General features: G+C 39.6%; 2 protein-coding genes and 11 non-coding genes across 14 annotated transcripts in view; 12 read left to right on the top strand and 1 right to left on the bottom strand.

Annotated features, from left to right (window-relative positions):
• Positions 1-27383, top strand: part of lats1 (large tumor suppressor kinase 1) — a 310530-nt gene that overhangs the window by 67110 nt on the left and 216037 nt on the right. The window lies entirely within an intron of this gene.
• On the top strand, positions 329-410 carry trnas-cga (transfer RNA serine (anticodon CGA)). The gene has a single exon. It is a non-coding gene; the product is annotated as a tRNA-Ser (tRNA).
• On the top strand, positions 1011-1092 carry trnas-cga (transfer RNA serine (anticodon CGA)). Its single transcript has one exon. It is a non-coding gene; the product is annotated as a tRNA-Ser (tRNA).
• Positions 1342-1423, top strand: trnas-cga (transfer RNA serine (anticodon CGA)). Its single transcript has one exon. It is a non-coding gene; the product is annotated as a tRNA-Ser (tRNA).
• Positions 1762-1843, top strand: trnas-cga (transfer RNA serine (anticodon CGA)). The gene has a single exon. It is a non-coding gene; the product is annotated as a tRNA-Ser (tRNA).
• Positions 2123-2204, top strand: trnas-cga (transfer RNA serine (anticodon CGA)). Its single transcript has one exon. It is a non-coding gene; the product is annotated as a tRNA-Ser (tRNA).
• Positions 2483-2564, top strand: trnas-cga (transfer RNA serine (anticodon CGA)). Its single transcript has one exon. It is a non-coding gene; the product is annotated as a tRNA-Ser (tRNA).
• trnas-cga (transfer RNA serine (anticodon CGA)) lies at positions 2845-2926 on the top strand. Its single transcript has one exon. It is a non-coding gene; the product is annotated as a tRNA-Ser (tRNA).
• trnas-cga (transfer RNA serine (anticodon CGA)) lies at positions 3207-3288 on the top strand. Its single transcript has one exon. It is a non-coding gene; the product is annotated as a tRNA-Ser (tRNA).
• trnas-cga (transfer RNA serine (anticodon CGA)) lies at positions 3538-3619 on the top strand. Its single transcript has one exon. It is a non-coding gene; the product is annotated as a tRNA-Ser (tRNA).
• Positions 3958-4039, top strand: trnas-cga (transfer RNA serine (anticodon CGA)). Its single transcript has one exon. It is a non-coding gene; the product is annotated as a tRNA-Ser (tRNA).
• trnas-cga (transfer RNA serine (anticodon CGA)) lies at positions 4319-4400 on the top strand. Its single transcript has one exon. It is a non-coding gene; the product is annotated as a tRNA-Ser (tRNA).
• map3k5 (mitogen-activated protein kinase kinase kinase 5) overlaps positions 11796-27383 on the bottom strand; it is a 65322-nt gene continuing 49734 nt past the window's right edge. Inside the window, exons 20-30 of one of the 2 annotated variants that reach the window (XR_013199953.1) lie at positions 26989-27169; positions 26063-26080; positions 25441-25618; positions 25165-25333; positions 23897-24082; positions 23556-23654; positions 22417-22657; positions 20364-20476; positions 13925-14034; positions 13734-13810; positions 11796-12881 (exon numbers count right to left, since the gene is read on the bottom strand). Coding sequence is in view for 1 of the 2 variants with exons in the window: in XM_077220288.1 (XP_077076403.1) it covers positions 12821-12881; positions 13734-13810; positions 13925-14034; positions 20364-20476; positions 22417-22657; positions 23549-23654; positions 23897-24082; positions 25165-25333; positions 25441-25618; positions 26063-26080; positions 26989-27169 (1440 nt within the window). In the remaining variant the exon portion in view is untranslated. Of the gene's footprint in view, positions 12882-13733; positions 13811-13924; positions 14035-20363; positions 20477-22416; positions 22658-23548; positions 23655-23896; positions 24083-25164; positions 25334-25440; positions 25619-26062; positions 26081-26988; positions 27170-27383 lie in introns of both variants that reach the window. The other variant, XM_077220288.1, reaches the window with a different exon arrangement.

The following is a 27383-nucleotide window of genomic DNA, read 5'->3' as shown; positions in this document are numbered from 1 at the left end:
AACCCACTCATAGCATTTGACTCACCAAGGTTCGAACCCTGCGACTACGTGGCTCTTTGTCTGTTAGCAACAGGAGTTTGTGACACCAAGGACCTTTGTATGAGGTGCTTTTTCACACTATCACAGAAATTGGGCAACCCACCTAACCATTCAAGCCTGAAGTGAGCAGGTTTTCATGTAGATGAAGGCGTCGTTGAACTCCTTTTTGCCATCACAATATTTCAGCCGGGTCCAACCTCTGCTGCTCACATTCACATTGATGGTTGGCCCCGATGTCCTATGCTGCTCAGATCCAGAAAAGAAAATAGCATGTGACTCACAATCAGGAGTAGTTGTGGCCGAGAGGTAAAGGCGATGGACTCGAAATCCATTGGGGTCTCCCCACGTAGGTTCGAACCCTGCTGACTACGTGGTTATTTGTCTGGTAGCAACTGGAATTTGTGACACCCAGGAGCTTTGTATGAGCTGCTTTTTTCACTAACACGGAAATTGGGCAACCCACTTCTCCTTTCAAGCCTGAAGTGAGCAGGTTTTCGTGTAGGTGAAGACGTCATTGAACTATTTTTTGCCTTCACAGTATTTTAGCTGAGTGCATCCTCTGCTGCTTACATTTGGATTGATGGTTGGCCCCAGTGTCCTTTGTTGCTCACATCGAGAAAAGAAAATAGCATTTGACTCACCAACCCACTCATAGCATTTGACTCACCAAGGTTCGAACCCTGCCGACTACGTGGCTCTTTGTCTGTTAGCAACAGGAGTTTGTGACACCAAGGACCTTTGTATGAGCTGCTTTTTCACACTATCACAGAAATTGGGCAACCCACCTAACCTTTCAAGCCTGAAGTGAGCAGGTTTTCATGTAGATGAAGATGTCGTTGAACTCCTTTTTGCCATCACAATATTTTAGCCGGGTGCAACCTCTGCTGCTCACATTCACATTGATGGTTGGCCCCGATGTCCTATGCTGCTCACATTCAGAAAAGAAAATAGCATGTGACTCACATTCAGGAGTAGTTGTGGCCGAGAGGTTAAGGCGATGGACTCGAAATCCATTGGGGTCTCCCCACGCAGGTTCGAACCCTGCTGACTACGTGGTTATTTGTCTGGTAGCAACTGGAATTTGTGACACCCAGGAGCTTTGTATGAGCTGCTTTTTTCACTAACACGGAAATTGGGCAACCCACTTCTCCTTTCAAGCCTGAAGTGAGCAGGTTTTCGTGTAGGTGAAGACGTCATTGAACTATTTTTTGCCTTCACAGTATTTTAGCTGAGTGCATCCTCTGCTGCTTACATTTGCATTGATGGTTGGCCAAGAAAATAGCATTTGACTCACCAACAGGAGTAGTTGTGGCCGAGAGGTTAAGGCGATGGACTCGAAATCCATTGGGGTCTCCCTGCGCAGGTTTGAACCCTGGCGACTACGTAGCTCTTTGTCTGTTAGCAACAGAAGTTTGTGACACCAAGGACCTTTGTATGAGCTGCTTTTTCACACTATCACAGAAATTGGGCAACCCACCTAACCAGGAGCTTTGTATGAGCTGCTTTTTTCACTAACACGGAAATTGGGCAACCCACTCCTCCTTTCAAGCCTGAAGTGAGCAGGTTTTCGTGTAGGTGAAGACGTCATTGAACTATTTTTTGCCTTCACAGTTGTTTAGCTGAGTGCATCCTCTGCTGCTTACATTTGCATTGATGGTTGGCCCCAGTGTCCTTTGTTGCTCACATCGAGAAAAGAAAATAGCATTTGACTCACCAACAGGAGTAGTTGTGGCCGAGAGGTTAAGGCGATGGACTCGAAATCCATTGGGGTCTCCCCGCGCAGGTTCGAACCCTGCCGACTACGTAGCTCTTTTTCTGTTAGCAACAGAAGTTTGTGACACCAAGGACCTTTGTATGAGCTGCTTTTTCACACTATCACAGAAATTGGGCAACCCACCTAACCTTTCAAGCCTGAAGTGAGCAGGCTTTCATGTAGATGAAGACGTCGTTGAGCTACTTTTTGCCATCACAATATTTTAGCCGGGTGCAACCTCTGCTGCTCACATTCACATTGATGGTTGGCCCCGATGTCCTATGCTGCTCACATCCAGAAAAGAAAATAGCATGTGACTCACCATCAGGAGTAGTTGTGGCCGAGAGGTTAAGGCGATGGACTCGAAATCCATTGGGGTCTCCCCACGGAGGTTCGAACCCTGCTGACTACGTGGTTATTTGTCTGGTAGCAACTGGAATTTGTGACACCCAGGAGCTTTGTATGAGCTGCTTTTTTCACTAACACGGAAATTGGGCAACCCACTTCTCCTTTCAAGCCTGAAGTGAGCAGGTTTTCGTGTAGGTGAAGACGTCATTGAACTATTTTTTCCCTTCACAGTATTTTAGCTGAGTGCATCCTCTGCTGCTTACATTCGCATTGATGGTTGGCCCCAGTGTCCTTTGTTGCTCACATCGAGAAAATAAAATAGCATTTGACTCACCAAGAGTAGTAGTTGTGGCCGAGAGGTTAAGGTGATGGACTCGAAATCCATTGGGGTCTCCCCGCGCAGGTTCGAACCCAGCCGACTACGTGGCTCTTTGTCTGTTAGCAACAGGAGTTTGTGACACCAAGGACCTTTGTATGAGCTGCTTTTTCACACTATCACAGAAATTGGGCAACCCACCTAACCTTTCAAGCCTGAAGTGAGCAGGTTTTCGTGTAGGTGAAGACGTCATTGAACTATTTTTTGCCATCACAATATTTTAGCCGGGTGCAACCTCTGCCGCTCACATTCACCATTGATGGTTAGCCCCGGTGTCCTATGCTGCTCACATCCAGAAAATAAAATAGCATGTGACTCACCAACAGGAGTAGTCGTGGCTGAGAGGTTAAGGCGATGGACTCGAAATCCATTGGGGTCTCCCCACGCAGGTTCGAACCCTGCTGACTACGTGGTTATTTGTCTGGTAGCAATTGGAATTTGTGACACCCAGGAACTTTGTATGAGCTGCTTTTTCACACTATCACAGAAATTGGGCAACCCACCTAACCTTTCAAGCCTGAAGTGAGCAGGTTTTCGTGTAGGTGAAGACGTCATTGAACTATTTTTTGCCATCACAATATTTTAGCCGGGTGCAACCTCTGCCGCTCACATTCACCATTGATGGTTAGCCCCGGTGTCCTATGCTGCTCACATCCAGAAAATAAAATAGCATGTGACTCACCAACAGGAGTAGTCGTGGCTGAGAGGTTAAGGCGATGGACTCGAAATCCATTGGGGTCTCCCCACGCAGGTTCGAACCCTGCTGACTACGTGGTTATTTGTCTGGTAGCAACTGGAATTTGTGACACCCAGGAACTTTGTATGAGCTGCTTTTTTCACTAACACGGAAATTGGGCAACCCACTTCTCCTTTCAAGCCTGAAGTGAGCAGGTTTTCGTGTAGGTGAAGACGTCATTGAACTATTTTTTGCCTTCACAGTATTTTAGCTGAGTGCATCCTCTGCTGCTTACATTTGCATTGATGGTTGGCCAAGAAAATAGCATTTGACTCACCAACAGGAGTAGTTGTGGCCGAGAGGTTAAGGCGATGGACTCGAAATCCATTGGAGTCTCCCTGCGCAGGTTTGAACCCTGCCGACTACGTAGCTCTTTGTCTGTTAGCAACAGAAGTTTGTGACACCAAGGACCTTTGTATGAGCTGCTTTTTCACACTATCACAGAAATTGGGCAACCCACCTAACCAGGAGCTTTGTATGAGCTGCTTTTTTCACTAACACGGAAATTGGGCAACCCACTCCTCCTTTCAAGCCTGAAGTGAGCAGGTTTTCGTGTAGGTGAAGACGTCATTGAACTATTTTTTGCCTTCACAGTTGTTTAGCTGAGTGCATCCTCTGCTGCTTACATTTGCATTGATGGTTGGCCCCAGTGTCCTTTGTTGCTCACATCGAGAAAAGAAAATAGCATTTGACTCACCAACAGGAGTAGTTGTGGCCGAGAGGTTAAGGTGATGGACTCGAAATCCATTGGGGTCTCCCCGCGCAGGTTCGAACCCTGCCGACTACGTAGCTCTTTTTCTGTTAGCAACAGAAGTTTGTGACACCAAGGACCTTTGTATGAGCTGCTTTTTCACACTATCACAGAAATTGGGCAACCCACCTAACCTTTCAAGCCTGAAGTGAGCAGGCTTTCATGTAGATGAAGACGTCGTTGAGCTACTTTTTGCCATCACAATATTTTAGCCGGGTGCAACCTCTGCTGCTCACATTCACATTGATGGTTGGCCCCGATGTCCTATGCTGCTCACATCCAGAAAAGAAAATAGCATGTGACTCACCATCAGGAGTAGTTGTGGCCGAGAGGTTAAGGCGATGGACTCGAAATCCATTGGGGTCTCCCCACGGAGGTTCGAACCCTGCTGACTACGTGGTTATTTGTCTGGTAGCAACTGGAGTTTGTGACACCAAAGAGCTTTGTATGAGCTGCTTTTTTTCACTAACACAGAAATTGGGCAACCCACTTCTCCTTTCAAGCCTGAAGTGAGCAGGTGTTCGTGTAGGTGAAGACGGCGTTAAACTATTTTTTGCCTTCACAGTATTGTAGCCGAATACATCCTCTGCTGCTTACATTCGCATTGATGGTTGGCCCCGGTGTCCTTTGTTGCTCACATCCAGAAAAGAAAATAGCATGTGACTCACCAATGTGAGTAGTCGTGGCCGTTACTTCCAGCGATCGGCCGGCTTATAATTTCCTAACACTTCCTAACAACATTTGAATACTTCCGAACGAGGTCGTAACGAGATGCGAACACCTCCTAACTATATCCGAACACATCCTAACGCAAATCCGAAAACTCCGAACAGATGGGGCAAAAGAGCCAATCAATTCCTACAAAACGGTGGGCGAAAGAGCCGATCAGCAATCGACATACCAATCTCGCTGCTTATTGGCTGAACTACTTTCGTCACATTCCAGCTGTTTGCGACATCTGCTATCCAGAGATTCATGGTACAAATCAGTGACACTTGTGTTACAGTTAACCTATTTTTTCAAACATTAATTTATGATTTTTAATAAAGATTATTTGGATCGGTACGCTACCGTAGCAAGGTAAGATAACTTAACATTGATCTTTGACGTGTATTGCTAGCTAACGCTAGTTATGGAGATATGATTAATTTTGAAACCATTTTTAAGTTTTACTAAGTGTTAACAATGAGATTACGTGGTTTTTACAATCAATTAACACTGCTTTTGTCATTTTTTAAAATATGGACAACATTTGTCACTAAAAAGTAACTCGGTTTAACAATGAATATATTTAAAATTACTAAATTGCAGATCATTATTCATAAACAAACCTGATTTGACATTGACGTTGAGATATAGTGTGTGACACAGAAGAAATATAAAATAACGTAATCATTTTATTGGAATACTCTAAACCCAAAATTTTATATATTTACAAAATTGTATATATTTATTGGACTGTGGTTTTCTTTTTTTCCTCAATCTTCAGAGTATACAGTGTGATTCTAGAGGTGTCTTGGGCTGGGAGGCAGTTGATGCCCTGGCAGCCTACCTGGTTGGCCTAAACCGAACGATCACTGCCTTGTCATCACAAGAGGAGGCCGACATAGTCCAGCTGTACATGGCTCTGCATGCCATGGACAAGGTACCATCAAAATATAGCCGGGAGGTTAAGAAGAACACTTTGCCAGGACCTTGGAGAGCATCCAGGAAGCACAGTGGCTCTGCTCCAGGACAGCAGGCAGCAGAGAGGTAATTTGACTTTTTGATCTTCACTAGTTTATTACCCAGTATACTGTCCAGGTTATATTATCCTTCTTTTCCATAGACTGTTCATGACTCATGGGCAGGCGGCTCAGGACCCTGAAGTCCACAGGGTCTCTGAATGTATTTGCCTATGGCTTTTAAAAGAGTTTACGCAAGCACGGAACAGGCCCAAGGACAGACGAGGAAAAAATCTATTGTGGTGGTATACAGCCACTTAAAACAGCTACTGGAGGACAGCAGAGTGGTTCTAGGACAAACTAACCTGGTTCTTGTCCCGATAAAGACCACTACTGTCTCCTCGTGGTGAGTCTTCTTTTACTTTTATACAAATCACAGTGGTATATCACAGTGATATATATGATTTTACATATAAAACCTTCCCGTACATGTTTCCTTTAAAAATTATACTAAGTAAAGACAATGGGATTTAATCCATTAAAATAGCTAACTTCAAGATGAAGAATGTTTCTCTTGCAGGCTACTAAGAAGACAGAAATGTGTGGACAGAGACATGCTGCTGCAGGGTACTGCACTGCCCAAACAATTATATTTGGCAAAGGAGTCACTACCTGAATCACGCACACTTCCAGCTGCTCCTGCACAGCACGGGCATGAGGCTATGGTATTTGAGGAGCCAATAAATCAGGAGGGAGAGGCCTTCATTCGTAAGCGTATCTCCAACAGGTACCCACTGCCCACCCCTCCTCTCGGATCTTACTCTGCATTTCCCATATACCCACCAGCACCACACTTTGCATTCTCCACTCTGGGGTCCTACCCACCTTTTCCCAGCTACCCACCAGGTCTACCAGTGCCTCAGTCTACCCAGTTTATGCCCCCTCCCCAATTCCAGCCACCTTCCCAGTTCCAGCCCCCTCCCCAATTCCAGCCCCCTCACCAATTCCAGCCGCCGTCCCAGTTCCAGCCCCCTCCCCAATTCCAGCCACCGTCAAGTCAAGTCATCCTCATCTATATAGTGCTTTTAACAATGTAGATTGTTTCAAAGTAGCTTTACAAAGATAAAAATATAATTTAAGGTAACAGAGATTGGTTTGGTTTTATAGTGGTTCTTGAAAAATGTTTTTTTCCCGCTAAAGTTAGTTTTGATTGATTTACTTCCGTCTAAATGATCATTTGTTATTAAATTAGGGGCTGCTAAGACGACACCGTTCTCTCTAAACAGACTTTAAACGTGAACCTGTGGTAGACGCTGATGGTGTTCACATGCGCATTAAGAATTGATTCTATAGTTATGTGCGTTTGAATATATGTGCGCAGGTTTGTAATTCCTTACAAACCATGCCTAAACAAACTACTTGTCTTGTCTATAAATTTTGATGCAGAATTTTATTTTATCTTATCACTTTGGGTAGAAACGTGAACCGAAAAATTCCACAACGCTTTATCTGTAGAGTGGTATAGGGATCCTCCATAGGGAGAGGCTAGTTGGCACTTCAGCACTGCATTGTCATCAGGTCCAGGCGAAAGTCCTTCGTCAGATCTGGAAACGGCCTGGATCCGGCAGGCTGCGTGAAAACCTCGGGATAAACAAAGACACTAAAATTAGCGTAGATGCCATTCTTCTTATGATGTAACGAGTACATCAGGATTTAAGGGAAGTGTTCCCAGTTCCGGCTGACCTAATCTAAGCAGCCTAATATTGAATTATAGAAGTCTATAGAGTGTTATGTGAATGCTAGGTCAAAGAGATGTGTTTTAGTCTAGCTTTGAACTGACAGACTGTGTCTGCCTCCCGGACAATGTTAGGAAGATTGTTCCAAAGTTTTGGTGCTAAATAGGAAAAGGATCTACCGCCAGCAGTCGATTTAGATATTCTAGGTATAATCAACTGGCCAGAACTTTGAGATCGCAATAGACGTGAAGGACTATAATCCGTTAAGAGCTCACTCAAGTACTGGGGAGCTAAACCATTTAGTGCTTTGTAAGTAATCAGCAATATTTTAAAATTTATACGATGTTTAATAGGGAGCCAATGCAGTGTTGACAGAACCGGGCTAATATGGTCGTACTTCCTGGTTCTGGTAAGAACTCTAGCGGCTGCGTTTTGAACTAGCTGTAGTTTGTTTATTAAGCGTGCAGGGCAACCACCCAGTAGAGCATTACAATAATCTAGCCTTGATGTCATGAACGCATGAACTAGTTGTTCCACATTTGTCAATGAGAGCATATGACGTAATTTAGATATATTTTTAAGATGGAAAAATGCGGTTTTACAGACACTAGACACGTGACTTTCAAATTAAAGATTTGTATCAAAGAGCACACCCAGGTTCCTAACTGACGACGAAGACTTAACAGAGCAGCCATCAAGTGTTAGATGGTATTCTAGATTATTATGTGTGGAAGTTTTTTGTCCAATAATTAGAATCTCTGTTTTTTCAGAATTTAGTAGTAGGAAATTACTAGTCATCCAATTTTTGATATCAACTATGCATTCCGATAATTTTGTGAATTGGTGAGTTTCGTTAGGTTTGGAAGAAATATAGAGCTGAGTATCATCAGCATAACAGTGAAAGCTAATTCCATGTTTCCTAATGATATCTCCTAAAGGTAGCATGTACAGAGTGAACAGTCTCCCCGCGCAGGTTCGAACCCTACCGACAATGTGGATATTTGTCTGTTTGCGACAGGAGCTGTGTACGACCTGCTTTTTTTCTATAACTTCATATGCAGCACGTAAATTAGGCAACCCACATCTCTTTTCAAGCCTGAAGGGAGCACCATTCCACAATTGTTATTTAATTGCCCTAATTGTTATTAGCATTTACAGACATTCTAAACTCTATTGGAGTTAGACAACACGTGTCAGGACCTTCTCATTGTCGTAATCATACTTTAGAACTAATATTGTCACATGGAATCAATGTTGATGCCGTTGAAATTCTGCAGCAGAGCGATGACATCTCAGATCATTATTTAATCTCATGTATACTTAATTTAGCTAAGGTTGCAAAGCCGACTCGGTGTTATAAATATAGTAGAACTATCACTTCTGCCACTAAAGATTGCTTTATAAATAATCTTCCTGACCAGTTTCATCTCGTCAGCATCCCAGATAGCTTAGAAGAACTCAATGTAGCAACAGAAATGATTTACTCTCTTTTCCAGCACTTTAGACACAGTTGCTCCATTGTCCTTAAAGAAGATTAAAGGAAATAGTTTAACACCGTGGTACAACAAGCACACTTGGGCCCTAAAGAGAGCAGCCAGAAAAATGGAGTGTAGCTGGAAGAAAACAAAATTAGATGTTTTTCGCATTTCGTGGAGAAAGAGCACGATTGCGTACGGAAAGGCCTTAAAAACTGCTAGATCTGCTTATTTTTCAACTCTTTTAGAAGAAAACAAACATAACCCATGGTATTTATTCGAAACGTTGGCTAAATTAACAAAAAATAAAGCTCCAACACCAGACGTTTCCAAACTGCACAGCAGTAATTACTTGAATATTATCAATCTTGTAAGTAAAGAAGTTCATGGAGAGAAAATTATAACTATGCAACCGTCTACTACACTATCGCATCAGACAGTGCAATGTAGTCTCACTGAGGAAACAATTTATTAATTCATTGCTATAGGAAAGGAAGAATTGTCTAAACTGCAGTATGTTAACAACATGTATGTTAGACCCTATACCGACTAAGCCATTGAAAGAGATGCTTCCAGAGGTCATAGATCCTCTTCTTTATATTATTAATTCATATTTGTCACTAGGATATGTACCAAAAACTTTTAAGCTGGCCCTAGAGAATTAGTCAATTACAGGACGATCTCAAATCTACCTTTTCTGTCAAAAGTAATAGAAAAGGCAGTATCCTCATAACTATTTTCCTTTTTGTAAAGAAATGGTACCTGCAAGGATTTCCAGTCAGGATTTAGACCATATCATGGTACTGAGACAGCTCTCATTAGTTACAAATGATTTGCTCTTATCATCCAACCGTGGTTGTATCTCTCTATTAGTGTTACTGGATCTTAGTGCTGTATATTTGATACCATCGACCACAACATTCTTTTGAATAGACTCGAAAATTATATTGCCATTAATGGAATTGCACTAGCATGGTTCAAATTATAGTTATCTGACCGTTATCAGTTTTTAGCAGTAAATGAAGAGATGTCATATCGATCAAAAGTTCAGTATGGAGTACCACAAGGCTCAGTACAAGGACTATTGCTGTTCAATTTGTACATGCTACCATTGGGAGATATCATTAGGAAGCATGGCATTCATTTTCACTATTATGCTGATGATACTCAGCTCTATATTTCTTCACGCCCTGACGAAACTTACCACTTCACAAAATTAAAGGAATGCATAGCTGATATAAAAAACTTGATGACTAGTCATTTCCTACTACTTAATTCTGAAAAAAACAGAGATTCTAATTATTGGACAAAAATCTTCCTTTAATAAAGCCATAATAACCCTTGATGGCTGCTCTGTGAAGTCTTCGCAGTCGGTTAGGAACCTGGGTGTGCTCTTTGAATCCAATCTTTCATTTGAAACTCATGTGTCTAGTATCTGTAAAACCGCATTTTTCCATCTTAAAAATATATCTAAATTATATCATATGCTCTAAATGACAAATGCAGAACAATTAGTTAATGCGTTCATGTCATCAAGGCTAGATTATTGTAATACTATTATGGGTGCTTGCCCTGCACGCTTAATAAACAAACTACAGCTGGTCCAAAACCCAGCAGCTAGAGTTCTTACCAGAACCAGGCCGTATGAACATATTAGCCCGGTTCTGTCAACACTGTATTGGCTCCCTATTAAACATTGTATACATTTTAAAATATTGCTGACTACTTACAAAGCACTAAATGGTTTAGCTCGCCTGTACTTGAGCAAGCTCTTAACGCATTATAGTCCTTCATGTCTATTGCGATTTCAAATTTCTGGCCAGTTGATAATACCTACAATATCAAAATCGACTGCTGGCGGTAGATCCTTCTCCTGTTTAGCACCTAAACTTTGGAAACAGTCTTCCTAACACCTAACATTGTCCGGGAAGCAGACACACTCTGTCAGTTTAAATCTAGATGAAAAACACATCTCTTCAACCTGGCATACACATAGAACACTATACATTCCTATTATTCAAATCAGTTAAATGATTATTAGGTTGCATAAATTAGGTCAGCTGGAACTGGGGACACTTCCTATAACACCTGATGTACTTGCTACATCATAAAAAGAATGGCATCTATGCTAATTTTAGTTTTTCTAATTATTCGGAGGTTTATTGTAATCAGCCGGACCCGGGTCGTATCCAGATCAGATGGTGGACCTGCGCCTAGACACGACCACAACGCGTGATGTAATCAGTCGGATCCGGGACGTATCCAGACCAGATGGAGGACCTGCGCCTAGACACAACCACAACGCATGATGTAATCAGCCGAATCCGGGCCGTATCTAGACCTGATGGAGGAGCTGCACCTAGACACGACCACAACGCATCCCTGAAGTGTCAGCAGAGCTTGTGTCAACTAGACTCTCCCCTGTGAAGGCCTCATCTACACGAGAGCCATCGGCAATGATCCTCAACAAACTAATCTCCATACGCGCGTGATGACTCTGATCTTCAACCAGATGAACTGCATAATATAATGTTCTGATCCAATCTGACTTCTGACCTGTAATGCTGCCTGAATCATAATCATACACTGTTCGTTCATTGGCCAGAGGAGAACTGGCCCCCTACTGAGCCTGGTTTCTCCCAAGTTTTTTTTTCTCTATTCTGTCACTGATGGAGTTTTGGTTCCTTGCCACTGTCGCCTTTGGATTTTGGCTTGCTTAGTTGGGGACATTTCATTTTATATTTAACAATATTATTACAACATTATTTACCTGTTATCTCTGTAAAGGTGCTTTGAAACAATCTGCATTGTAAAAAGCGCTATGTAAATAAAGGTGACTTGACCTGATTCTTAGGATAACAAACACAGAAATGTAATAACACTTATGTTATACTGTACTAGCTGGAATTATGACAAATTTTTCCCAAACTTTTTATTTAATCCAAAAGTGAAATTCCAATCTGCACAAAATGTAACAGTTAGAATGCAAACACTGATCATGCAAACATTTACCACAGATATCAATTGTATCCAATACATGATTGTCACATCACATTGCCTTAGGTGTGTGTGTGTGTGTGTGTGTGTGTGTGTGTGTGTGTGTGTGTGTGTGTGTGTGTGTGTGTGTGTGTGTGTGTGTGTGTGTGTGTGTGTGTGTGTGTGTGTTTAGATGTGTATTCATCTCACATCATTTATGTTATGTTCTATGATTTGACTAGAAACTATTAGGGCCACCGGTTACACTTAAAATGATAATTTCACAGAATTTAAAAACTTGAGTTGCTGGAGATTTGTGCTGAATAAATAGACATAAATGCACATTTGTGATATATTCTCTGTGCTTCTGGATATAGTTTACATATAATCTCAGGAATGTAGCTCTAAAATGAGTTTATATACAATTTAAGAGGTGGTTTATTCATGTCACCCCAAATACATGGAAACACAATTCAATATGATTGGTTATTGTGCATCTTCATACCTGTAATTTAGAATATATGGCAAATATAACTAGCTTTGATAAAAAAAAGAAGGTATATTAGCAATTTACTTGACAATACACCTTATTAATGATACATGTCAAAATATATAAAACACAGACTTTTCAGTGTAGTTTCAGTGTCTTTTCTGAAAGGAAAAAAGATTTGGACTGGAAAAAGTTCTCAGGCAGGTCAAGACATGTTTCTGTCACCAAATCTAAAAAAATAAAAACAAGTTTCCCGTATAAAGATGCAGTGTTCACGTATCAAATGTGTGGGCCTTCAACAGTTAATTTACAGTCACATGAAAAACTGCAATTTCACAGACAAATATAAAAGTTAAAACATATATATATGTGATATGGATAGTCACATAAGACTTGAATTGATCCCACTATATATATTTGGTTATGTTTTAACACCTGAACAGAGTCTGGATGGCACATATACATGGCTATGGTCCTCAGCCTGGCTTTTTTCTGTGCTCTGAGATGGCGCTCCAGAGTTTACATAGGACTCCACCTCTAGAAACACAAGACAAGAAAAAACAGAATCATACACCACTTGTCGCCAATTTTACTGCGCATAGCAGAGAAATGTAATAATCCCAAAGTGAATGTGAATTATGCCAGTTTCACACTGTATGCTTTATTGTTGTGCAAAATAATTTATGTGTCTCCGGAGGACCACATTTACATATAAACAGTAATTAATTTACACAGAATGGAATCCATTTCCCAGATAACATAATATAAACCAATTAGTTATCTGGATTCAGTCAAATTTACTCAAAATCATGTGCTCATGTCTGTCACAGCATCTGGAACTTGTAACAAGCCTAACAATGAATGAGTAATATACTCCACTGTTTTATAGAAGCCTATATTGCAAATGGTTACATTTAACAAAAGGTTATATTTTCAATGCTTTTCCATGAAGTTCAGCATACACCGCACCTCACGTCATTAAGCAGCACAACTGTGATAATTATAAGAAACATTTCTAGAGCAGCAAATCATCATATTAGAATGATTTCTGAAGGATCATGTGACACTGAAGACTGGAGTAATCATGGTGAAAATTCAGCTTTGATCACAGGAATAAATTACATTTTAAAACATTAAAATAGAATACCGTTATTGTAAATTGTAATACCGTAATATTTCACAATATTATAGTTTTTGCTGTATTTTTGACTAAATAAACTTGGTCAATCATCTTTCAAAAACATAAAAAAAAATGTATTGACCTGAAATATTTGAATGGTAGTTTAACAATTTAATGTGTAATATAACCTATGCATGTTAATATCTGTTTTGTTTTTGTTTTAAATAAAAAACTGAATATATTACAGAATATCAGAATTGTTCACGTACCGTAATCTCAAAGTCTTCAAGTCGTCTCTTGTGACATAATGAAGGATGTCATCAAGACTGTAATCTTCGGCTATAATCTATGATATGGATAGAAAATAATCCGTTATCTGTTGATTTCAGACAATATTATTAAGGACCAGATGTATTTAAAATATTTGGAGACCAAAGTGAATAGATTTTCTGAAAATTACCATCTCTATGGAGTCTGCATCAGCCCCGTGGAGTTTCAGCCATTCCAGAAGTTCTTGGTGTCTATCTCCTTCAAATGAACTATTTGTGTTCATGAGGTGCAAAGGAACATCTGCATTAACACATGATAAAACACAGGGTTGGACTGTGGTGTTCTATTGTAAAAGGTCAATACTGATGTATATAATATATCAATAATATAATAATAATAAAATATCACAACATAGTGATTTAATACATAGCAAAAGACTACCAAAGCAGCATGTTAAAATTAATATTCAAATAAAGACGTCACTAATTGGCAAAGTCAGAACAACACGGAATAGTCCCGTAACTTTGCAAGATTCTAAAAGAAATACAGTGGCCTGTATACAGTGGTATTTTATACAGTATTTTTTCTCCATTAGTTTTACTCAATGACTTTTAAGCAGCTGAATTTTTATGGATGTCTGTGATAGTGACCAATGAGCTGAACTGACAACCCAACATCCTACTCGCATATGATCCAAGCAATTTCTTCAGGCAATTTAACTTAATAAAGCTAAATTACTTAAGACAGTGGAGGCAGGCAGTCTGTGGTTGTCGAATTCTTTTTCTCACGAAAGCTGTGCATGGATATATGCTTTCTACGGCAAAGTACCACAGAGTAGTATTACATATTTGTGAATTTTTTTAGACTGTTCATTGTCAACTTTTTGATGTTGACTTTTTGATGTTGACGCTCACAGCATAAGCAGCTGTCATTTACATTCATACAAACGACTCAAATGATTTTTTTCGAGCACATGTTTTTTTATGTCACAAACACAAATGATGGTGTACTACTATAAATGCTTACAGTGCAAATATGCACACAAATGTTAAGGCATTAATGAAACATGATCATCCGAAGCATGCAGTCTTTTAAATTTATGCACGGAATAGATTGTAGTTTATAGTAATTCCAGCCATATACAGGTATACAATGAAGCAAAATGTCATTTCACTAGGTGTGCAGCGCATAATAAGGACACAAGGTAAGGAAAACATTATCATTATCATGGCCAAGCGCAAGATGACAACAAACCATGCCAACATGTCTGGGAGTGTCAGATCAACTGCAACAATGAGCAATTAAAGACATTTTAAGATGATTTTAGGCAAAATGGGTAAAAAAATCATATACAAAGTCACTAATAATATGATTTAATGGTTTGTCACTTTTGACCAATAGGTGGCCCAGTTACAAAATTGATGTGGTGTGGTCAGAGTGGAGTGAGGTGATAATGACATACAAAGTTTGGTGTCAATAGCCCCTTTCACACAGCGCGTTGATCCCGGGAAATTCCCGGGAAATCGCCAGAACGCCTTCTGTGTGAACGCAAACACGACCCGGGATTGATGCCGGGATTGCCGGGTTGGGGACCTAGTAACATTGCCGGGATCAGTCCCGGAAACGCGCGCTGTGTGAACAAAACCCGTAACCAATGCCGTGTCGTAATGATGACGCTGAAGTGAAGTGAAAGCAGACTAGAGAAACGGTACGTAATGCGCTAGTTTATGATCGAATCAGAAAAAAAAATGCACAAGCGTGGTTTCGTGGAGAAATCGTAGCTTATAAGCAAACTATAGACGCTGCTGAGACATTACATGTCACATTGATGTCACGTGTCTTTGCGGGATTTTTACGGGTTGTGTGTGAACGCACTCTCTGATTCCGGAAAATCACTGGCAGTGTGAACCAAAATCAAACGAACCCGGGTCAAATCCCGAGTCACTTTATCCGTGTATTTTCCGGAATCTCTGTGTGAAATGGGCTAATATGTCAAGGCATTGCAGACATAAAGCCTGAATAGTATACTTGGAGATGATTGGACTCGATTTTGGAGAAAATTGGACAAAAGGTCTAGGAGAAGTAAGAAAAAGTAGGTTTTAAAAGAAAATAAAGATGGCGGACAGGAAGTTTGGCTGACTAAGGCAAAATTGGTGTCTATGTTTTCGGCATAACCCAAGGAATCTATTAAGACCAGTGACATTACAATAGGCAACTTTGGCATTAGTGTATAGCCAACAACCAATGTTTCCGAAGTACCTATAGTGGTATCGTCTCAATTGGTCTAATGGTTTCAAAGATATTGACAAATGTTTTTTAAGCGCTAAATCACAATGCTACACAAACCATAAGGCGAGAAACCTAGCATGTTTGGTATCGTTGGGTTCGGCAAAGATTCAGAAATCTAAGGAATTCCTGTGAAAATATATCAACCACACCCAGTTTTATTAAGCATTTGAAAATTTTATTTTACCACTAGGTGGCACTGGTTAAAAACTTCCCAGGCTCCTTCAGGGCATTGTATTGATGACCCACACAGAGTTTCGTAACGATACATTCAAGCGTTCATAAAATACAGCAGTTTTGTACAAAATTAAAAATGGCCGACACCTAAAATGGTCAATATGGAAAAATTGGATATCAGTCGACTCAGCGTGACGTCCTGAATCTAACGAGACCGTTCAGAAGTTATAAGCAAAAATAGCCATTTTTCGTATCTCCGGACCAGTAGGTGGTGCTGCGCCGAAACGCAGCATGTTGTCTCGGGTCAGCTCTTGTGGTGACGTACCAAGTTTGGTCTGAAAGTTATTGCTTGCTGCAATAAAGCGTTGTGGAGATACAGCAATACGTCCGTTTACGCAAGCACTACGTAAAATTTGTTTGCGCAGTATCCGAGAATGGTTTGACGAATCGAATTCCATAACTTTTTGTCGCCATGGTCTGAAGATGATCTCGTTCAATTTTCGTGAAAATTGGCCTAGGAGTTGAAAAAGTTTTTCGGAGAATTCTAAATGGTGGACAAATTTTCATGACGGATTTTATAACTTTCAACAGTGTTGGGCAGTAGCGTTGCTACAAGTAGTGACTCTACTAGTTTAACTACATTTCCCAGTAGCATGGTGGTAGCATCGCTGTTTTCTGAATCAAATAGCTTTTCAGTAGCGAAGCTCTTTTTTTTCAAGTAGTGCTGTAGCGTCCACACAAGCTACATTTTCCCAAGCATTTCTAAAGCTCAAGCTCAGTTCAGAAATACAACTGCTAAGTAAAACTGATGCTGGATCAGTTAGTGACGGTGACTACTTCTTCTTGTTTTACGTTGGTTGGCAACCATAGGGCCATATGATTTCATTACCGCAATATGGAAAACATGGACTGAATCGTGGTATCCGAAATTTACTGTATTACGCGGAATTTCACGGAATTTGTCAGGTCTTGGATGAAAAGAAGGTAAGTAAACTTAAATAAAATCGTGATATATCGTGGTATAAAATTGTGATATAGACTAGTGTCTGTGAATATTAAACCGCTTAAAGACTATTTAAAAAGGAATCATGCATGTTCTGCGTGTCTCTGTGAATGAATGGCTCAGACGCAGGGATTCATTTAGCTCACACTGAAGCACCCATGACGCTCGCTATGTTTTCAGTAATGGATCGATGAACTTCAGCCGCTCTGAGAGTCACTTTAGCAGCATTTTAGCTTGATTTGAGAAAAACTATCGCCATATAAAAAAATAAAAAAACAGAGACTCAAAGATCTTGCTACATGGCAACCTGACAAAATAAAAGTTTGGTTTAACCTTTGAAGAAAGTTTTGCTTAAATCATTAGGCCTACATTTTAAATAATTGGTCATTACAATTTAAACCATTAAAGAAGAAAAAAAATATTTCATTGTGCCCTTAAAATGTAATTTATTTAAAAATGTTAATAAATTATTGTTAAATTGTATACGTTTCATGATTTTAATTAATTACACGTTTTGGCCAAATTGGTTTGGAACAGTTGTTGAATAAACAATTGAACTGACAAATTATGCCTGCCTGTATGTTTGATTGACAATTTTATTGATCACTGAGATTAAGTTGGTTCAATATAAAAATTAAATTTGAAAAAGTAGCTTAGATGTAGTAAACTACTTTTGCCATATGGCTGTAGCTTAGCTTGCTACATTGCCCAGGGTGGTAGCTTCAGTGTAGTGAAGCTACATTTAATGTAGAGTAACTGCTAGCTTAGCTCACTACATTTTATAAGTAGCTTGCCCAACACTGACTTTCAAAAGTTATTAGCATAAACATGAGTGCAACTTTGGACAGTGGGTGGCGCTAGAGGGATTGAGTTAGAGTCTGCTATGACTGGCAAACACCTTTGTTCTACCATTGGTCCGTGGAGATTACGTAACAGGTAGGTTTGCGCGGAGGCTCCGCCTTTTGTCAAGTGGAAATCTTTTCTGGTTAATTTAATCTGTTCAGATTGTCAAGGCCAGAGGTCCGTGAGTGAAAACAAACACACAAGAGCTGCTTTATAGATGAAAATGAAGTTTTACTTTTAAAGAAACGAGACATTGAAACTGTTTTTCATGTTTAATACTGTAAAGCTGATTGATTTTAAGCAATCTATTGTATAAAGTGCTGTATAAATAACTTTACTAGCGTCTCGAATTGCAGAGCTCATGCTAACACATGATGATCAGATGCTTTCCTTACGCTTTATAAAAAAAATGCTTGCTGTTTTCTCAATTTTGTTGGGTGTTTATTTTTCGTTATTGAGAGGAAAGCGCGCAGAACATGTAAGGAATAATTGAAGACAGGCCGTTGAATTATTAGAAAAATAATTCCCACCAAATAATGGCAGCATTATTCTTCTAATAATTCAACGGCCCGGAGTCAATTATTCCGCTTATACTACAGTTAGCACATCTCAAAACATTGTTCAGATGATGCATTTCAAGACGTTTGTCAAGTTTATGCCATTAAAACGCTCTTGTATGTAGGACTAATTTCTTACACATCTAATCCCATGCCTCCATAGCTAATTCCAAAACGTCATTTTAGAGTTATTAAGGTTTGAGCCACTGATAGCAGACTAATGCTGGGGACACACTTAACGACATTCAAAACTGACTGTTTCCATCGACTGTAGCAGATTTTAAACACCGACTGTGAACACAGACTGAATGCGTTGAACATGTGTTTGGGCATGATCGGTCAAAAGTATCAAATTACAGTTAGAGAGAGAGAGACAGAGAGAGAGAGAGAGAGAGAGAGAGAGAGAGAGAGAGAGAGAGAGAGAGAGAGAGAGAGAGAGAGAGAGAGAGAGAGAGAGAGAGAGAGAGAATAATGAGACAGATTGCAATAATGAGACAGAAAAGCATGTGCGTCAATATTATTATTTATTTATTAATTCAACTAGTTTTAATTAATTTTTCGTTCTTTTTTTCTATTATTACCAGTAGACTAGCCTAATAAATGAAACACAAAGCCCTTTTAACAAGTAGGCCTATCAATAATTATTTAATTGTTATATCATCTGCAATAATTAGGTAAATCCGTCCAGCAGGACTATCAATTTATTTATATATTCAGTTTAATGTTCTATTGATTATAGATAGAACTATATACTTTATTTATTAAAATTAAACTGCATGTTTCCATTGATTGCGAAGTTAGACATCGAAAATTGCAGATCAAGCGCATTGGGCTGCTTGTTTTTTCTTGTTATGAATTGCATCCTATTTTCCGTTAATACAGTCAACTATGCGAAGTGATATGGAACTGTAATGCTGTCAAACCTGCCTGGAACTACCTTAGCCGTGCGTTTCCCTGAAAATAATTGTTCTGTTAGAAAGTTCGTCAACCAATCAGATTCAAGCATTCAATGGCCCTGTAGTATACATTTACATATTCATCTAACCGTGGCTCTCAGTAATGTGGGCGGCGTCAGATGTTCGCTTACAGTGCATCTCTGCTCACGTATATCGAACTTCGTTTTACCCCTAAACGAAGAACGAAAAAGAACATCGCCGTGAGTATATCGGGGCCTTTACCAGACAGTGACGCATGAAAAGTTAATATGCTCTAAGAGACAGGTTGTTGTTCACACACCAGTCCAAAAGACTATCCACCTCCTCCCAGTATAATGACTCATCACTGTTGCTGATGAGGCCCATCACTTGATGATGTGGTTTGCACCGTTTATGGCAGTACAGTCATGAGTCATCAGGGTGAACAACAGTGGGGTGAACATGAAGTCTTTTGGGACTCTGGTGATCAGTTTGATGGTGCCGAACCATCCAGACAGTCTGAGGCTGAAACTGAGTTTCTATTCTTTCAAATATATTATGTCTCAACGCAAAAATACCCTAAGTTTAGAGAACACTGTGGGGATTTAAGCAGTAGTGCGACAAAAAGGTTAAAAGACAGATTGTCGGTCAACTGATATTTAACCACCTCAGTATTTGCAGGCATTTTCATTGCAGTCTGTAGCTCTGAATACTGTGTGTGTCTATGTGTGTGTGTCTATGTGTGTGTGTGTGTGTGTGTGTGTGTGTGTGTGTGTGTGTGTGTGTGTGTGTGTGTGTGTGTGTGTGTGTGTGTGTGTGTGTGTGTGTAAATGCGCAAATCAGACTCACCGACAGGCCCGGATCGACACTTTAATAGTTTGATCTCTTGTTCTCTCTCCTCCAGGACTTGCTGTAGGATGGCCTGATATTCTCTCTCTTTCTCTATTAATTCCTCCAACAACCTAGAGCACACAACCACATTCATGTCTAAGTCTATAAATAGACGAAAAATTGTCCAGTGTGGTATGACTTGTTGCAAATAACACATGATAAACGTGCAAATACACATAGATGCTCTAAAATTCAGCAATTATTCGACTATAATATTTATAGAATTTCAAAGGAATACTTCCGCAAAGAATAAAAATTGTCAATGTTCACATTTTTCCGTCAAACATTTAAAATGCACTCTAATAGCACTACAAAAAAATGGCTTTTATAAATCTAATTCAAATTCAAATCTGCATGAATTTTGAGTCCTGTTCAAAGTTTCAGCGCCATAAATGGTTACAAGACAAACAGGACCCAATGCTGTTTGGTATCATACGGCAGGGTGCAGGGATGTGATTTTTACATATGTTTTGCCATAAGCGGGACACCCTTAGCATGTTAGCCAGGGTTTAAATCACCAAACACAAGAAGAAATCACAGTTGAATTGGTGTAATCGATGTTACTAATGTTAACAAATGAGACCTTATTGTAAAGCGTTACGCATATTTACTATAAATTATTAAATACTTGCTTAATTTCTTGTGTGATTCTTTTTTCCCAGATTTATTAGTTATTTATTATCACCATTTATTTACTTCATATTTATTTTAAAGCTTTTTATTCATGTTATATTATAGTAAATTGCAGTAAATATGATGAAACATTGGTTACAAACACTTAACAGGTAGTATTTTTTATTATTCCAACAGCCATGTGCACATCTGAAAGTCATTGTGGTTAAAAGTAATGTTTTGGAACGGGACATTTCCAACAATATTATCAAAACATATGTTTTACCATATACTGCTCTATGCATACTAATCTATACAGGGGTGATGTCGATGTACATGGCTTATTATAATAGTTGTATTGCTATGTTTATAACGCTTTCGTCTGCAAACAGTAACTGTTTTGTCAGGTTTTTTTTTACCACAGCTAATTGACGACAATTTCAGAATATTTCCAGACAACAAACCTGACTTCAATTGGACAAAAACATTAATGCGATTGTAGCACTTTTAAGCCACAGACATACAAATGTGAGCACTTCATTACATGTACAGAATAATCAATGACAGTAATGTTAATATGGCTACGTTCACACGGGGCTCTGATTCCATAAAATTGCTGTGAAATTGTCAGAGAGACTTCTGTGTAAATGCAAATGCTGGAAAATCCGAACCCAATGTTTGGACATTCATGGGAATAAAACTGAAGCCGAATGGTAATGTCCTAGTGATGACATTAGTTATTTCAGAATTATGTGGGATGTGTGTGAATGAGCAAAATCCCAGGACAGTTACGGGAACAATTTTCACAGAACTTTTCCAGAATCTCGATGTGAAAAGGGAGTGAATTTGTGTGGTCCCGTTGTTTGGGGGTCAACAATGGACAGGATATGGAATAATGTTTTTTTTTGTTTTTTTTTAAATAAAGGGTTTCATCAAGGGGCAAAATAGATGTTTCTGAAAATCAAAGTATGATAAATCAAACCTATAGTAAATTTAACAGTGATCCGATGGCAGTAGTTCTCGAGTCAACAGCAGTTCTGATAGCAGTTCTCTCTCTCGTCAAGAGACGGTTAATGGATACAACAGATCTCGAGAGCGGACTCTGACATGTCCTCAAAGAACCGATGAGCTGCTAAAACGAGCCTGTGTAAACCGAGCAGTTGACTTGAATGCAGTTGGAAGTTTAGACATGTAAAACATCCATGATATTGGGTGCTTTAATAACAGAATTGTATATACATGTAACATGACATCCTTGCATTATTAGGTAAATTAACTAGTGAATCATTTTTTGAACCGGTTCATTGAAACAAACTGTCCTAAAAAACCACTTCACGGAAAAGAATCGGATTCCCATCACTAATATTAAAGCTGAAGATAAAAAAAAAAACACATTTACCTCTTGGTTTCTAGCTTCATGCGCCCCAGCTCCAGGCTGATAGATCGCTGAGCGCTCTGAGACTCATGGGACACTGTTGAACTGAGCGTGCTCACTCCAGACGTGGCCACGGTGTCGTCATGATGAATGACAGGTGGTGCTATGCTAGGGACAGCGTTTCCCTGAGGAACCGTGTCATCATCAATGTCCTCTTGCTCGGCAGGGTCACTCTCAGACGCCAACGCGAAGTGTGGCCGCAATTCTGAGAGTGAACAAACAACAAACGCTGCATCAAATGAACCATTCCCGAAGCCTCCCCTGCACCGCACACTTACTATAGGATATCTCATTCACTGCACACATCCAGCTCAGGTCATGGATCACTAATCAGTTGATGTGTTTTATTCATTTGGGGTAAATAAGGGGGGCATCCTAAATGTGCAGCGCTGAGGGCTCTGGAAACTGTATGGCTATGTTCACACTGTCAGTCCAAATCCGATTGGAATCTGATCTAAATTATTGACGGTCCACACTGCGTATCTTAACTGTTCAGATCTGATGTTTGTGTCCATGCCAATCTTTAGTTTTCTGGAATATCTGCATTGGTTTCAATGACAATGACGTGTTGGTAGGAATATAAAGGGGTTTACAATACAGATGATATCTTATTTACAACATTATAATGTGTATCTGCCGCTCTGGTCTACTGAATCTGAGTCAGCAGCAGAACCGGAGGAGGCTGTGTGAGCGGCTCAAAACATGTCTCTGTTATACTGCCATTTTCTGCTCGATCTGCACTTTGCAACAACACTTGTTTCTGCAGAGACTTTCAGCACATTTCCAATAACAACATCTAACATGTTTTATGTGGTGCGAGAAAGACACATAAACCATGCAAAAATCCGATCAGAGTGGTCAGACTGGAACGGATTTACAGATTAAACCACATATAAATGTAGCATTAGCACAAAAAAAAGCATTTTGTGTGATTTATGCCATTCACACTTGCATAATCTGATCAGATTCAAAATTGGATATCAACAAAAATCGGATTTGGACTGACAGTTTGAATGCGGATTATGAAATCTCCTGCCTTAAATGACCAGCAGCCAAGAAAAGGGATTTTTCTATAAAGAAACTCTTTGCTGTTTACCAGGTACCAATATGACGATGGCAGTCTGTACAGCCTTTCGAATGATGTTATCCAGGGCAAACATCCAGTGCGGCTTTATGTTGTGGTTTCGCAGTACTTTATTTACCTGCAGAAACATTATACCATAACTAGTTACTTTTCTATGATTAGCTTTTAAGAAAAAGTCACAAAAGTTTGACAATTAGAAAAAAAGATCAGCATTTGCTTTTCAAGTCAACATCAAATGGCATTCGCAAAATTTTAATTTTTGTAATGAGAACATTTCAGATGAAACAGGATATTAAATAAGAAATTTTGATTAGGGCACTTGATTAGGACTTGATTAGACGGCTTTGGCTAAATGCTCACCGCATCCTGGAAGCTGAAGAGTGCCACCTGCAGTTGGCTGATCGCTGTGCTGTCAAAGTCGAGCTCCAGTTTGAGCTGAGAGAGAGTGCTGGCAATTATCTTTCTGTCCGCCATCCTCACAAACTCTCCCAGACTTGCCACCAGCATGGAGATATGCTGATGCTTCAGTTTGGTCTCCTCCGACCCCTGTATTGAGGCAGAAAGGGGACACAAATCACACTCACAAAAAAAGACATAAAATCAACTGTTAAATGACAAACAACCATCAGAATTTGTAGGACTGCATGAATACAACCTTATTAGAGATCTTTTGTTGTTTTTGTTTTCTCTGATGTGAAGGAAATTTTCACCAAAACATATCATAATTCCCTTAGAAGATTTAGGGCCAGATTTACTAAACAACATCACCAAGCCACAGTGACCCTACAGCACACATAACCCTACAGCACACATGACCCTACAGCACACATGACCCTACAGCACACATGACCCTACAGCACACATGACCCTAGAGCACACATGACCCTAGAGCACACATGACCCTACAGCACACATGACCCTACAGCACACATGACCCTACAGCACACATGACCCTACAGCACACATGACCCTACAGCACACATGACCCTAGAGCACACATGACCCTACAGCACACATGACCCTACAGCACACATGACCCTACAGCACACATGACCCTACAGCACACATGACCCTACAGCACACATGACCCTAGAGCACACATGACCCTAGAGCACACATGACCCTACAGCACACATGACCCTACAGCACACATGACCCTACAGCACACATGACCCTACAGCACACATGACCCTACAGCACACATGACCCTACAGCACACATGACCCTAGAGCACACATGACCCTAGAGCACACATGACCCTACAGCACACATGACCCTACAGCACACATGACCCTACAGCACACATGACCCGAGTTACCTGTGGTTGGCCTGGTCGTGCGTCACTCAGAAAACAACAGCCAATCAGAGAGAGCCTCATAAATATTAATTAGACAGTCCAAAATCAACCTGTTCTTAGCAGAGCTCCTGAGAAAGGAGCTGTAAAAATATATTGGGATGGGTTTTGGTACTTAAATCCACAAATATATATTCTTAAGGACATCAAAACCTAAAATAAAACTCCCAAAATGTGCACAGTATGGGACCTTTAAGCTTCGCTTTATTGCCAATCACACAAGCGTATGAGAGTAACAAGACACGCAACACAAGCACACTGTTTTCGGGTTTACCTGTGTCAGCGCCTCTAGCAGGTGAAGCACTATTTTCTCTCTGTCCTCAGTCAGGATTCGGTGAAGAGTCGCTCTCCTTTCACTGTCTTTCCTCAGCATGAAGAAACCAGAGTCTTTCTCTTCTGGAGAAGGTGGTGCACTGTGGTCCTCAAAGTTCTCCACAGGAATACTGGAGTAGATTTACAGATTTACTAAAAGCAGATACACTAAATGCAGAATAAATGGTACATCGTAACATAATAGGGTATATTTAAGCTAGACTGAACCTCCGCTGACCTCAGGAAGAGTGAGCGGTGGCCTTTGACCTCTCTCTCACTGTAGCACTTGGTGCTGGGTTTAAAGTTGAAGGGGTTTGTGGAGAGCTCATTGTCAGGTGAGACCGAGCCGTACTCACTGCTGCTGCTCGTGTCCTCGACCACCACGGGAACCGGAAGAGATATGCTACGCAGATACTCTACAAGACATGAGCAGCATAAAGTCCCTTCATACATCACACACTCTTCTACCGCACTGTAATGCTGAACTATCCTCTTTAAAACGGCCGATGAAAAAGTTACTTGATGAAGATGTTCATTTGACCTTGAATCTTTGTAGACCAGATCATTGTATGCCTATAGACCGCTAGCTACATAAAACCAACTTCATGTAATATTTTGTATAAATAAATAAAATGTTGTTTTATGTTGATAAATCATTTCTATATTTGACACATTTCAATTAAATGTATATTTTTCAAAATGTACCTTTTGGTTAAAGTTATGTCTAAACATGAATATTGACTACATTAACAGCCAGGTTATAATCAGCAAAAAAAGAAAAAGGTAGGAATAAAAAAACAATATAACAAAATAATGTAAAATTGAATATGCATATATGCTTTAAAACAGACAAGACTCACCAGTTCCTGGTGTAAGAGCTGTATGAAAAAAACAACAACAACAACAATAAGAGATGAGAAGACATAACTCAGAAAACAAGCAGCAAAGAGAAAAGCTTTTACCAGGTAACATTTCCAGGTTTGATAACTAGAAATTTCCAAAATAAACATAGGAAATAGGAATTTAAATGTTTTCTGTTTTCATCAAAGGGAAAGAATGCTGATCGACCTAAACTTATCTTTCCACCCAAGGAAGTCAAAACTCAATGAGCTATTGCCCTTCTTAATTTGCTTCATGTCTGAATGAAGTTCAATACCCAGCTGTGTGATTTCAATGCAACAATAAACATTAAATGGGCATTATGAATGTAAATTGGTAAAATTGATAAAAATAAATAAATACAAGACACCAGATTGGGTAACAGGGCCGAAAGTAACAAAAGTAAGGTTGCAGATTCTGACCAGGCTAATTGGGACCAAATATTAATATATTAATATATTAACAATAAATCAATCTTAATTTTGGTAATTTATTAATACATTCTGTAATTTGGAAATTAATATTTACTTGTCTTACCATCATGTTATCTAAATTATGCTTCTTCTTGGGTGTAAAAACTTTAAGTACGATAGCATTTTTTTAATTAAGTGGTAACTGAGTTTTTTTTTTTTTTATATACACTGAACTTATGTCAAAAAACTGAATGTCACTATTTTATTGTTTTTTACGTTGGATACAGTCACCATTTTAAAGGAGTGGCTGGAGAAGGGGTGATGAACTAATTTTTTAAAGCACGTTTAAACAAATTCTTTCATCCCATGTTGTTTTTGTTAAATAATAGTTTAATCTAACACATTACAGTTTCATATTAGTCCCCTAAATAATTCATGGAATGTACCAATTGAATTTATTGCATGATATAAATTGTAATGTCCATATAACACACCTGTGAAATTGTTGCTCTTTGCTCGTTTTTTACGTGATGTAACAGTGAGGAATTCATGGGTGAGTAGATCGTTGGACATGGCTCGGCTGTCTGGATCAGGCTCAAAACAGCGCAGGATAAATGCTTTGGCTTCAGAGGACATGGAGTCAGGAATCTCCGGATGGATTTTAAACATCCCGACCTACACAAACATACCAGCACAACCATAGAAATGCATTTCCATAACGCTTTCAAATTTCAAACACAATATTCTCATGTCTTTGATGTTATTCGTACATTTCTCTAAGCCATTAGGAGTCAATTACAATGCTATTATAATGACATAATCTAGATAGATTACATAACCTATGTAAAAATCTGTTTAGTTTTCTTTTCTTCTGTTTTACATGGATATG

Source organism: Siphateles boraxobius, unplaced genomic scaffold, assembly GCF_051911475.1.
Source record: "Siphateles boraxobius isolate OS27281-9 unplaced genomic scaffold, OSU_SipBor_1 8, whole genome shotgun sequence".
Classification (NCBI taxonomy): domain Eukaryota; kingdom Metazoa; phylum Chordata; class Actinopteri; order Cypriniformes; family Leuciscidae; genus Siphateles; species Siphateles boraxobius.
Note: the sequence above shows the minus strand (reverse complement) of the source record. Positions and strands in the feature narration are given on the sequence as shown.